Source organism: Kogia breviceps, chromosome 16, assembly GCF_026419965.1.
Source record: "Kogia breviceps isolate mKogBre1 chromosome 16, mKogBre1 haplotype 1, whole genome shotgun sequence".
Classification (NCBI taxonomy): domain Eukaryota; kingdom Metazoa; phylum Chordata; class Mammalia; order Artiodactyla; family Physeteridae; genus Kogia; species Kogia breviceps.
This window is the reverse complement of record NC_081325.1, coordinates 65,647,544-65,659,833: the sequence shown is the minus strand read 5'-3', so window position 1 is coordinate 65,659,833 and position 12,290 is coordinate 65,647,544. Positions and strand designations below refer to the sequence as shown.

General features: G+C 39.0%; 1 protein-coding gene across 2 annotated transcripts in view; it reads left to right on the top strand.

The window, feature by feature from the left end:
• The first annotated feature begins 1,298 nt into the window (after positions 1-1,298).
• The window catches only part of UGGT2 (UDP-glucose glycoprotein glucosyltransferase 2), a 165,891-nt gene continuing 154,899 nt past the window's right edge, over positions 1,299-12,290 (top strand). For both annotated transcript variants that reach the window (XM_059041564.2, XM_067016652.1), the window contains exons 1-2: positions 1,299-1,623; positions 8,946-9,028. In XM_059041564.2, the coding sequence (XP_058897547.1) occupies positions 1,472-1,623; positions 8,946-9,028 (235 nt within the window). In that variant the 5' untranslated portion in view covers positions 1,299-1,471. The remainder of the gene's footprint in view (positions 1,624-8,945; positions 9,029-12,290) is intronic.

Here is a 12,290-nt window from a genome sequence, read left to right as displayed (position 1 = left end):
CCTCAGGAAGTGAGACCTGAGTAGAATTTCCAGAGCAAGGCCTTCCAAGAAAAGGTATATACTTACCAAGCAAATGAGGGGAAAAGAAAAAGTGTAGTGGTCACGTTTCAGCAACTTGGAGAGACCCAGATTCCCTATAGAGCAAGGGAGTAACGGGGGGAAAAAAGGAATAGATCAGTGCATCCCCTAAACTAGTTTCCCCGGCTGCTGCGTCTCTTTACCATATATTTTAATATTTACAATAAATTTCCTCTCTTCTGAATAGAAAAAGAATCATTGCTGACTAGCAGCCAGAATCTTGAGGCTTCACCACTGCCCAGTTAAATAAAACTGAGTATTTTGAGTTGATGAGTCATATGTACTGGAAAAGCAGTTAACTCTGTTCCAAGGTTTTGTTTTTGAACCTGATGAGTTTTCGGGTCAGACAGTCCTTGGTTGAACTCGAGACTCAATCACAGCTGTGTCATTTTGGCTGATAATGACAAAAACAACTATCACTTTTGTATGCATTTTCACCTGTAATCTTCTAAAACAGCACTTCTCAAAACTTTAACGAGCACAGATATCACGTGGGGTGCCTGTTAATCTAGGGGCTTGGAGTCAATAGGGCTGGGGTGGGGCTTGAGATTCTGCATTTCTAATAAGCTCACCGGTGCTTCTGGCCTGTGGATCACTTTTGAGGACAAAGGCTAAAAGCATAGTTCCCAGCCAGCAGTATCAGCATCACCTGGGAACTTGATGGATGTGAAATGCAAATTATCAGCCCCCGCACCAAACCTACTTAATCAGAAACACCCGGATGAGGCCCAGCATCCTGGGTTTTAACAAGCCCTCCAGGTGATGTCACTGGTTTTCGCATACTCAAAGCACCTGGGGGGAAGGGCGGATTAAATACTATTGATGCCTGAATCTCACCCCCAGATATTCCCCTGTAATTGGTGAGGGTGTGGTCTCGGCATAGGGCTTTTTACAAGATCTACTAGGTGACTCGAATATGCAATAAAAGTTGAGAATCCCACGAGGTAGGTATTTGCCCTTGATAGGCCTTATTTTCCGCCTGTGCAATGTGGATAATAACCACGCTGGTTCGTGCCTTCGCTTCCGGATTTTGCCATCTCCAGCCAGCCTTAGTCGGCCAAAATCCCACTTCAGTCTCCTGGCCGCGTGCCCCAGAGCCTCTGTCCGAGAACCGGAGGTCCCAGTTGCAGACCCGCCGGAGCATCAGCCACGCTCCGCATTCCGGCGCCGCCCGCCCCTACGTGGCTCAGGGCTCAGTCCTCGGCGGCTCAAGGGACGGCGCCAGAGCGCTCGGCGCATGCGCTCGGCCCAAGCTAGGCCCCGGTCAGAGTAACGGACTCGGGCTCCCTCCACCGGAAGTGGGCGGCCGCGCTGCGGGAGGAGCCGGCGGTAGCTTAGTGGCTGCGGGCTGTGGGTGCCGGGTCCGAGGGTATCGCGCTTCCTCCTCCGCGCCATGGCGAAGGCCGGCGACGTGGTGCGGCTGCTCCTGGGCTCCACCGCGCTCTGGCTCTCGCTACTCGGCGCGCGGACCGCCTCCGCGTCCAAGGCGGTGACTGCCAGCTTGGCCGCGAAGTGGCCGGAGACCCCGCTGCTGCTGGAGGCCAGGTGAGTGCGGGCCGGACCGTCTGCCGAGCCGGCGCGGAGGGAGGGTCCGGCGGGGCAGGGACGCACCGGGCGTCCGGGACCCCGACGGCGCCTGGGACGCCGTCTCAGCCTGCCGGCAGTCAGCTTCTTGCACCGCCGCTGGTGCTTTGACCCTCAAAGCATCACCTCCTCCGCTGCTACCCTGTGCGTCGCACTCACTTGCAATTCCTTTCCCCCGCCTTCGTACTTTGCCTCACCCACGGGTTTTAAAACTTTGTTTAATTCGTTTGGATTTTATTAGCATTTACGAAAGAGGAAGGGAAGAATGGGAGGTAGGCTGTGGCGTTTAATGCAAGCTCTTCAGTTGATGTAGGCATTTCTTTTTAGGAACCGGTATTGAAGCACCTGGTTTCAAGATGATAACATTATTCGGTCAGCTCCTAGGTTTCCTGTGGGGAAGACAGCTTCCCAAAGCCATTACTTCTTTCAGAATCTCATTCACTGGGATTAGTGCATACGGTTTCATTTATTGTGGAGAAACAAAACTTAGAGCTATTGAATTTTGCTCTTAGTATTCCAGTAGTTAAACAAAATTTGAAAGTTTTTTCATTTTTTTAACCGGCATGAAGTTTTAATGCCGGTTGCATTTGTAGTTCACCAAAGCAACAGCTTTGGGTTCTAAAAAGAGCCTTCGTCACCCTACGTGACATTACATATGTAAGATATTGATACTAAAACATTTTAAAATTGAGCTATAATTGATGTAGCTTATTAGTTTCAGGTGTACAACATAATGATCTGATGTATTAACATGTTGTGAAATTATCACCATATGAGTCCAGTTAACGTCTGTCATCACACGTAGTTACAAAAGTTTCTTTTCTTGTGATGAGAACTTTTAAGATCTCTCTTGGCAGCTTTACAATATACAGTACAGTATTAAAACTATAGTCATCATGCTGTACATTACATCCCCATGACCTATTTATTTTGTAGCAGAAAATTTGTACTGTTTGACCACCTTCACCCATTTCACCTGCCTTCCTGCTTCTGGCACCCAATCTGTTCTCTGTATATGAGCTCATTTGTTTATTGTTGTGTTTGTTTTAAGATTTCGTAGGGTATTTGTTCTGTCATTTCACTGAGCAAAATGCCCTCAGGTCTGTCTGCGTTCTCACAAATAGCAGGATTTCCTTTCTTATGGCTGAATGATATTCATGTGTGTGTACCACATTTCCTATTTTCATTCATCATTTAGTGGATTCTTGGTTTCCATATCTTGGCCGTTGTAAATAATGCTGCACTGAACATAGGAGTGCTTACATTTTTTCCAGTTGTGGTGTTTTCACTTCCTTTGCATAAATACCCAGAAGTGGAATTGCTGGATCATGTGATAGTTGTTTTTAAAAATTTTTGACGAACCTCCATACTATTTTCCATAGTGGCTGCACCAGTTTACATTCCCCACAACAGTAAACAAGGGTTCCTTTTTCTCCATATCCTCTCCAACACTTGTTATCTCTTGTCTTTTTAAGTTTTTTTTTTTTTTTTTTTTTTTGGTGGTACGCGGGCCTCTCACTGTTGTGGCCTCTCCCATTGCGGAGCACAGGCTCTGGACGCGCAGACTCAGCGGCCATGGCTCACGGGCCCAGCTGCTCCGCAGCACGTGGGATCTTCCCGGACCGGGGCACGAACCCGTGTCCCCTGCATCGGCAGGCGGACTCTCAACCACTGCGCCACCAGGGAAGCCCTGTCTTTTTGATAATAGCCATTATTCTAACAGGTGTGAGGTGATACCTCACTGTAGTTTTGATTTGCATTTTTCTGATGATTAGTGATGTTGAGCACCTATTGGTGTACCTCTTGGCATTTGTATGTCTTCTTTAGAAAAATGTCTATTCAAATTCTGTCCAGTTTTTAATTGGATTGTTTGGTGTGTTTTTTTCCTATTGAGTTGTGTGAGTTCTTTACATATTTTGATTATTAACCCCTTATCAGATATATGATGTTCAGATATTTTCTCCCATTCAGTAGTTGCTTTTTCATCTTGTTAATGATTTCCTTTGCTGTGCAGAGGCTTTTTAGTTTGATATAGTACCACTTGTTTATTTTTGCATTTGTTGCCTTTGGTTTTGGTGTGAAATACAAAAAAATCATCTCCAGGACTGATGTCAAGGAGCTACTGCCTATGTTTTCTTCTAGGAGTGTTATGGTTTCAGGTCTTACGTTCAAGTGTTTAATCTGTTTTGAGTTACTTTTTGTGTATGGTGTAAGATAGTGGTCTAGTTTCATTCTTTTGCACACAGCTATTTGGTTTTCCCAACACCATTTATTGAAGAGACTGTCCTTTCCCCATTGTATATTCTTGGCTCCTTCATCATAAATTAATTGACCGTATATGCGTGGATTTGTTTCTGGGCTCTCTATTCTGTCCCATTGATCTGTGTGTGCCAGTACCATACTGTTTTCATTGTACAGCTTTGTAATATAGTTTGAAGTCAAGGAGCATGATGCCTCTGGCTTTTCTTAAGATTCTTTTGAATTTTGGGGGTTTTTGTGGTTCCATACAAATTTTAGGATTGTTTGTTCAATATCTGTGAAAAATGGCATTGAAATTTTGATAGGGATTGTGTTGACTCTGGATATTGCTTTGCATTGTATGGCAACTTTAACAATATTCTTCCAATCCATGGACATAGAATATCTTTCCCTTTATTTGTCTTGTCTTCATTTATTTGTGTCGTCTTCAATTTCTTTCATCATTGTCTTATAGTTTTCAGTGTACAGGTCTTTCACTGCCTTGGTTAAATTTATTCCTAGGTATTTTATTTTTTTGATGAAATTGTAAACAGGATTGTTTTTTAAATTTCTCTTTCTGATAGTTCATTATTAGTGTATAGAAACCCAACAGGTTTTTGTATACTGATTTTTGTATCCAGTAACTTTACTGAATTCATATATTCTCACAGTTTTTTTTGGTGGAGTCTTTAGGGTTTTCTATATATAAAGTCATGTCATCTGTAAATAGTGACAGTTTGGTTTCTTTCTTTCTGACTTGGATGCCTTTAATTTCTTTTTTTTTTGCCTAATTGCTCTGGCTAGGACTTCAAGTACTAAACTGAATAAAAGTGGTGACAGTGGGCATCCTTGTCTTTTTCCTGATCTTGTGCCTGACTATGATTTTAGCTGTGGGCTTGTTGTTTATGACCTTTATTATGTTGAGGTACATTCCCTTTATACCCACTTCGAGTTTTTACTCTTAATGGATGTTGAAATTTTTCAAATGGTTTTTTATTTATTTTTTTTGCATCTATTGAGCTTATCATATGATTTTTATCCTTAATTTGTTAATGTGGTGTTTCACATTTATTGGTTTGTGGGTGTTGAACCATCCTTGCATCCCTGGAATAACTTGATTATGGTGTATGATCCTTTTAATGTATTATTGTGTTCAGTTCGTTAATATTTTGTTGAGGATTTTTGCATTTATGTTCATCAGGAATATTGACCTGTAATTTTCTTGTGGTGCCCTTTTCTGGTTTTGGTATCAGGATGATGTTGGTCTTGTAAAATGAGTTTGGGAGTGTTCCTTTCTCTTCTCTTTTTGGAAGAGTGTGAGGATTGGTATTAATTCTACTTAAATGTTTGGTAGAATTCACCAATGAAGCTGTCTGGTTCTGGACTTTTATTTGTTGGGAAGCTTTTGATTACTGATTCAATCTCCTTAATAGTAATAAATCTGTTTGGATTTTTCTATTTCATGGGTCAGTCTTGATAGTTTGTATATTTCTAGGAGTTTATTCCTTTTTTCTAGGCTGCCCAATTTGTTCTTGTATAATTGTTCATAGTAGTCTCTTATGATCCACTGTACTTCTGTGGTATCAGATGTAATAAAACAGTTTTTATTAAATAAAGTATTCTAGTTTAAAATATCTCCCCTTCCTCTACCTTTTCCCCAGTTTCTCCCATAGCTTGCATGGATCTGATCTCATACTCAGTTCCAAATCAGTCTAACTTCTCCCAGTATTAGGCTGATAGTTTCAATGTTTCAATTTCTGCTTGCCTCAGGAGTCTTAGACCTGGAACTCCTGTAGGATGCTCGTTAAGGCCCTTCACAATCTAGCCACACTCTGATGTACCAACCCCATTACTTGTAGTGGGTTGAATGGTGGCTCCCCAAAAGATATGTCCATATCCTAACCCCTGGAACCTGTGAGTGTTACCTTATTTGGAAAAAGGATCTTTGATGTAATTAAGTTAAGGGTCTTGAGACAAGATTGTTACGGATCTGGATGGGTGCTAAATCCAATTTCCTTGTAAGATACAGAAGAGGAGAAGGCACATACAAGGAGGAGGAAGACATATGAATAGAGACAGAGATTGGATTGGTGTAGCCACAAGCTAAGGAACACCTTAAGCCTCCAGAAGCTGGAAGAGGCAAGGAAAGGTTCTCCCCTAGAGCCCTTGGAGGGAGTGTAACCCTACCAATACCTTGATTTTGGACTTTTCCAGAACTGTGAGACAGTAAGTTTCTGTTGCTTTAAGTCACCAAATTTTTGATAATTTATTACAGCAGCAATAGGAAACTAATTTGATTTTGTACCTTGAAGTGGGGATACTGCTGTAACAAATACTAAAAATGTAGAAATACCTGTTGAATCTGGCAGGAGCTGGAAGAGTTTTGAGAAACGTGGTAGAAAAAGCCTAGATTGCCTTGAGGAAATTGTTGGCATAAATATGGACATTAAAGGTGATTCTGTTAAGGACTTAGAAGAAAGCGTGGAGCATGGTAGGAAAAAGCTTCTGTCATCTTAGAGAATACTTACATGATTATGAATAAAATGTTGGTAGAAATATGAACATTAAAGGCACTTTTGGCAAGGGCTTAGAAGGAACTGAGGGATGTGTTATTGGAAATAAAGAAAGATGACTCTTGTTATATAGGCAGAAATCTGGCTGAATTGGTGTGGAAAACAGAACATGTAAGTGATGAACTTGGATAGTTAAGAGGATTTCCAAGCAAAGTATCATCTGGTTTCTCCTTGTTGCTGTAAAATGCAAGAGGAAAGAGAGAAATTGAAAAAGGACCTGTTAAGGAAAAAGGAAGCAGCCTTTGGTAATTTGGGAGGCTCTCAGCCTATCCAGATTGCAAAGGATGCTAAAATTAGGAAACTGGGTGTTGGGAATGCATGCTCTGTAAAGAAGGCCAAATGTGTGGCTGGATATCTTTTGTTGTATAGATTAGGTGTGCGACTTGTGGATCCACTCAGCTATCTCTGCAGATGCCAGGAATAAAGAGGGGCTTATCCAGGAGAAGGATCTGGGGAGGATCCTTGTGTAATGGCATGACCCTGGTGAGATACGTAGGAGAACCCCAAGGATTTTGATTGTTGCATCAACAGAAACACTGCCTGCTTGGATCAAAAGGGACAGAGACAGGATGAAATGAGAGAAGGCTGCCAGACTTCCAAAATTCTACAGGCAGGAAGTTGGCTGCTAAAACCACATGGCCGCAAATGTGTGCTACACTTCAAGAAAAAGGGAGAATGACACTGAGGGCAAAGCCATGGCAGGCAGCACAGAGGGTGGAGCAATAAGCCACGGAGAGTTATGCTCAAGTCTTAAAAACCTAACAGAATCTTGTGCTGCAATTTGAACTTGCTTGGGATTGATGACTCCTTTACTTTTTAATTTCTCCCTTTGGGGATTGGAATGTCTATCTTTGGAATTTGGAACACCTATCTCACCATTGCATTTTGGAAGCATATAATTTTCTAGTTCTACAGGTCCACGTATGGAGAAGAAGTTTGCTTCTGGATGGATCATACAGGGCCTCACTCATACATAGTTTAGATAATTCACATGATGAAATTTGAGACATCTGATGATATTTACTCATATGTATAAATTCTGCCATATGGAAGAAGTCTTTTACCTGTTATTGCACAATAAATGAGCGTGTCAGTAGTTGTTTGGTCAATTAGGGAATAAGTGTTGTGCTCTACTTTTCTCAAGGTTTTGTACCATCCTTGTCCTTTTCAGGTCACATCCTATTTAGTGTTCCCCAGAGTTTCCTCTGCTTTTAGCCTTTTTGTTTGTTTGTTTGTTTTAATGCCATTGAGTTGGACACCATTAATAGCAAGAGTTGCTTTGAAGTTGCTTATTGCTTTAAATTCCTATGTCTGTCACGTTTATGTTGATGAATTAATCAGTTTTTCTCACCTCCTTTCCCGCCTTTAGCGACATTCTCAGACTCGCAAGAATTTATCACTCTGCGTGTGTCTGGATGACCTCAATGCTTCCTGTTTATATTAAGCATTAGTTTAGGTTTACTGAGGCTAAAAAGAAAGATAAGGTGGGCAATAACAAAGAGTCTGTACTGTCTGTTTGGTAGTTGTGTCTCTTCTGGTTTAAATAGTTAAATCTACTTGATTTAGTTGTCTTGCATTTTGTTTCATACAGGACTGAATAATCTTTCACTTATTTCACTATTTCCAAAAGGCTTTATATTGCTTTGGCTATTTTTTTTTTTTTTATTACTTACACTCTGTGGATAAATGGAAGTTTCTTTGGGCTTCAAGACCAAAGACCTAATGCAATACACCAATTTTCTGTTAATTTTTTGATAAAGATATTTTCTGTTTTAAATAATAAAAATATTGTCTACACAAATACATAGCTAAATGAAAATAATCGATAATATGACTTTTAAAAAATGTTTAGCGCTTCCCTGGTGGCGCAGTGGTTGAGAATCCGCCTGCCGATGCAGGGGACAGGGGTTCGTGCCCCGGTCCGGGGGGCACATGCCGCGGAGCTGCTGGGCCTGTGAGCCATGGCCGCTGAGCCTGTGCGTCCGGAGCCTGTGCTCCGCAACGGGAGAGGCCACAACAGTGAGAGGCCCACGTACCGCAAAAAAAAAAAAAAAAAAAAAAGTTTATAAAACCAGGTTTTGAAAAATAGGCAGTCTATTTTTTAACTTTTTACTTTTATATAGCACTCTTTTTATTGCCATTAAATTATACTTCTCAGTGGCATTTCACATGGAGACACAAAATAAATTATCCATTTTTTAGCTGTAGCTAATAAAGAGGAAAAGCCAAAAGTAATTTCTCATGTAGTCTTTTCCAGTCATGATTATACGCTTGTAGTTAAGAATGATACCTCAGGTAAGAATCCTCAGTTTGTTCTCTTTTTGCATTATAGTAAATGGAAATCAGTGACTTTTATTTGAGGAGGTTTTTGTTTTTACCAGAAGTTGTAATTTGGCTCTAAAATATAGTTTACAGTATTGAAACCATTTTTTATTTCCATCTATTAACTGATTACTTTTATTTTTTTAATAGTGAATTTATAGCAGAAGAAAGTAATGAAAAATTTTGGCAGTTTTTGGAAACTGTACAAGAATTAGCAATTTATAAACAAACAGGTAGGTGATGTACATATTTCAACTTTCAAGATATGTATCAATATTTATGTGCCTGTATTAGATATGTTTATTGTTTTTAATGGTAAAGTTTAAGTGTAAATGCTTAATCGGGTTAGTAAGTCTGAATATTAAATTTGAAAAAATGTTTTAATGGAAAATATTCCAAGCATCCATTTCCAAAAATATAAGGCTCTAATACTTTGTTATAAAAAAACTCATATGATTAGCAGTGTTTGGATATTTCATTATAATCAAGCAGAAATAGAAATTGTTGAATTACGGTTTTCTTTTTACCTAGATTTCTTTGAAATAGTATTAGTTTTGCATCTAGTAATGCTAAAGTTTTTTTGCCAGAATACACTTACTCCTGAACTCTCAGAGAGATTTTTAATACTTGCTCTTATCGAGTTAGGTAACCTGTGTGCTTTCATTTCATTATTTAGAAAATGGACTTAGTTATTCCTACTTTTTTTAATATGTATGAGAGTATATATCTATGTATACATACATATATTTTTAGAATGAACTAATGTTTATTAATGTGTCTCTTAAGGAAAATCAGATGCTGAAATTAGGTTTTCACGGCAGAGGCTAAAAGGTTAATTACTAGTTATTATAAAGAAAGGTTTAAAAAAAAAAAGCTTAGTTTCCTGTCTCTACAGAGAATAGAATAAATGATATTAGCATGGAATAGCATGGAATCTCTCGAGAGGATTCTTTAGCCTTTTAACTTAGAGAAAACTTCTTACTACGGTGATTAAATAGTTTATGATTTTATTCCTGAGTGTAAATGTAAGATGAACAATGGTTTTGAATGTTTTAAGTGTTCATTTACTAGAGCCTGTTGGGCTTAAGTGGCTTTGAAGTTCAACAGTTTTATGATTTTTATGAGATAGGTTTAAGATAAAGGGAGCAGACTTGCCTTTAATGATACTTTAAACTGAAATATTTCCAAACACAAGTAATTTTCTCTTTGAAAAATCTTTTACTAAGAAGCTTCATTATTCATTAATCATTATTTGAGTCACGAGAGACAGTATGCACTGCTTTAGATACTGAGAATACAAAGATGAATAAATGTGATCTGTGTTCTCCAGACCTTATGATATGATGGAGACATCAGAACAGCTACATGTATTATTAGTGATCAGAACTTTAATAGGGAGGGATTGGTATAACATGGAAGTGCGTTAAGAGGCCCCTGTCAGCATTTCAGAGAGAGCAGGACAGCCTTTCCAGTGGTGAATGCTGGAGTTGAGTTTTGGATGATAGGATTTAACGAGGTCATAGGGGAAGGAGAGGAGCGGAAGAGACCACGGGAATAGATTATGTGGAAACTGTGACCACTTAGGAGTCTATTTGTAAAGCAATGGGTGATTGTTGTCCGTTTGTTTTGTATTTGTCCTGGTAATTTTAATTTTGGTATTTGAGGTAAAAATAAGCTAGATTAATATGTCAGGTTTCCATGAGAGTTAAAAAATCCAACACCACATTTCCTGGCTCTCTCGCCTAAAATCCTGAGTGTACCTTTCCCAAATCTGTTGTTCTCAGTACATGCTTTATGGCCTTATTTGGTGCCATTTTCTGTTGGAGAAGCAATCTGGAAAATTACTCCTATAAATTTTGAACGCTTTAAGTTGCTCGAATTTGTCAGCATATTTTATACCTAAATAAAACAGCATGTCTGGACAAACCGGTGGCAGGTCATCAACAAGTTGGAATATAAGCTCAGGAGTACCTAAACTCTACTTTAAGCATAGGAGATGTATGTGTTTCAGGGTTGAACCTAAAATGAATTGTATTAAATAAGAATTACTAACACAAAACTATAATTCTGTTGAACTTGTTCATAATGCTGAGAGCCAAGTGCATATTGCTGCCTCATTGCTGACCTTGTTAGGTGTAGGAAGAAATGGTATATATGAGGAATTAAATATGACACAAGCTATCAGATTTTACTGAATTTGTTTTCAAGACATTATCCTAGAGGAAACACTTAAAATCCTTAGTTACTTGTAATTTTCTAGGTTGTTGAATCTCCATGAGACCCTCTAAATACTCTCCACTGAAAAATAATGTCAGTGATCTACTTGCCTAAAAAAATTGTAAAAGTTGAACATTAACTCTTTGAATTCAGGTGCTAGTTTCCTGCCATTTCGTGAGGACAGTTTACATTATGTGCCAGCATATTCAGACCTTTTAAACATTGAATTGCCTGTTTTTAAATCATTTTGTATGGGTCTTCCACAGAGTTATATATTTATTGATGTCTCAAGATTCAAGTGGCATGATATTAGCTAACCTTTGTAGTTTTGTGTGGTGAATCAGAATATCAAGCAAGGTTTATCTGACTCCAGAGCCCCTATTTATTTCCCCTTCTCCGTGTTCTCAGCATATAAAAATCTCATTCTCAAAGTCCTTCAAGATTTTAATGGGTTCTACACAAGTAAAGTTGTTCGTATATTTAAATGGAAAGATTTTTAGAAAATGCTATGACATTTCTAACTCAGTTACTTATAATTGAGAACCAGGTTTGGGGTAGGAAGATTGCCATCTGGACGTGTCACATTTGAAATGCTTGTGGAATATCCAAGTGAGGATATCCATTAAGCTGATGCAAGTGGGAGATTTTGGTTAAAAAAAAAAAAAAATCTAAGCTACAAGGTAGAATTTGGGAGTTATCAACATCAAGAAGGTAATTGCAGTTATAGGGAAAAGAGATAGAATGAGAAGAAAATAAAGAACACCAGTATTTAAGAGAGAACCAGAGGAAGAACATGCAGTAGAGACGGGGGAGGACCAGTGGAGGTGGGTGAAAACCTAGAAAGTGGGATGTCATGAAAGCCAGGGAATGTTAAGTGCTAAGTGATAGACATTATCAAATACTAAAGAAGAACCAAGTCATATAAATACTAAGCTTTTAACAAAAGAAAACTTAGTGGTGACTTTGAGAGCACTTTTACTGGTATCGTAATACAAACTACAGTAGGTTGAGGAAGTAGAGAGAAGTATTGTTAAGTCTTTCAAGATTGATGATGAAGCAAATAAGGTGAATCCGTGTGGGACTCATCACGTACTGCTGCCGCTTTTTTTTTTTTTAAGATGAGAGTGATTTATGTATATTAAATGCCAATAGGTAAAAAATCAAGTGAAAGGTGAAAGGAATTGAAAGGGCAAAATCATTATCAGCAGGTTAGTTGGTAAGCATGGATTTAGTTATTTTTAAACATTAGCTAAAATAGTCCAATGCATCCATGATTAT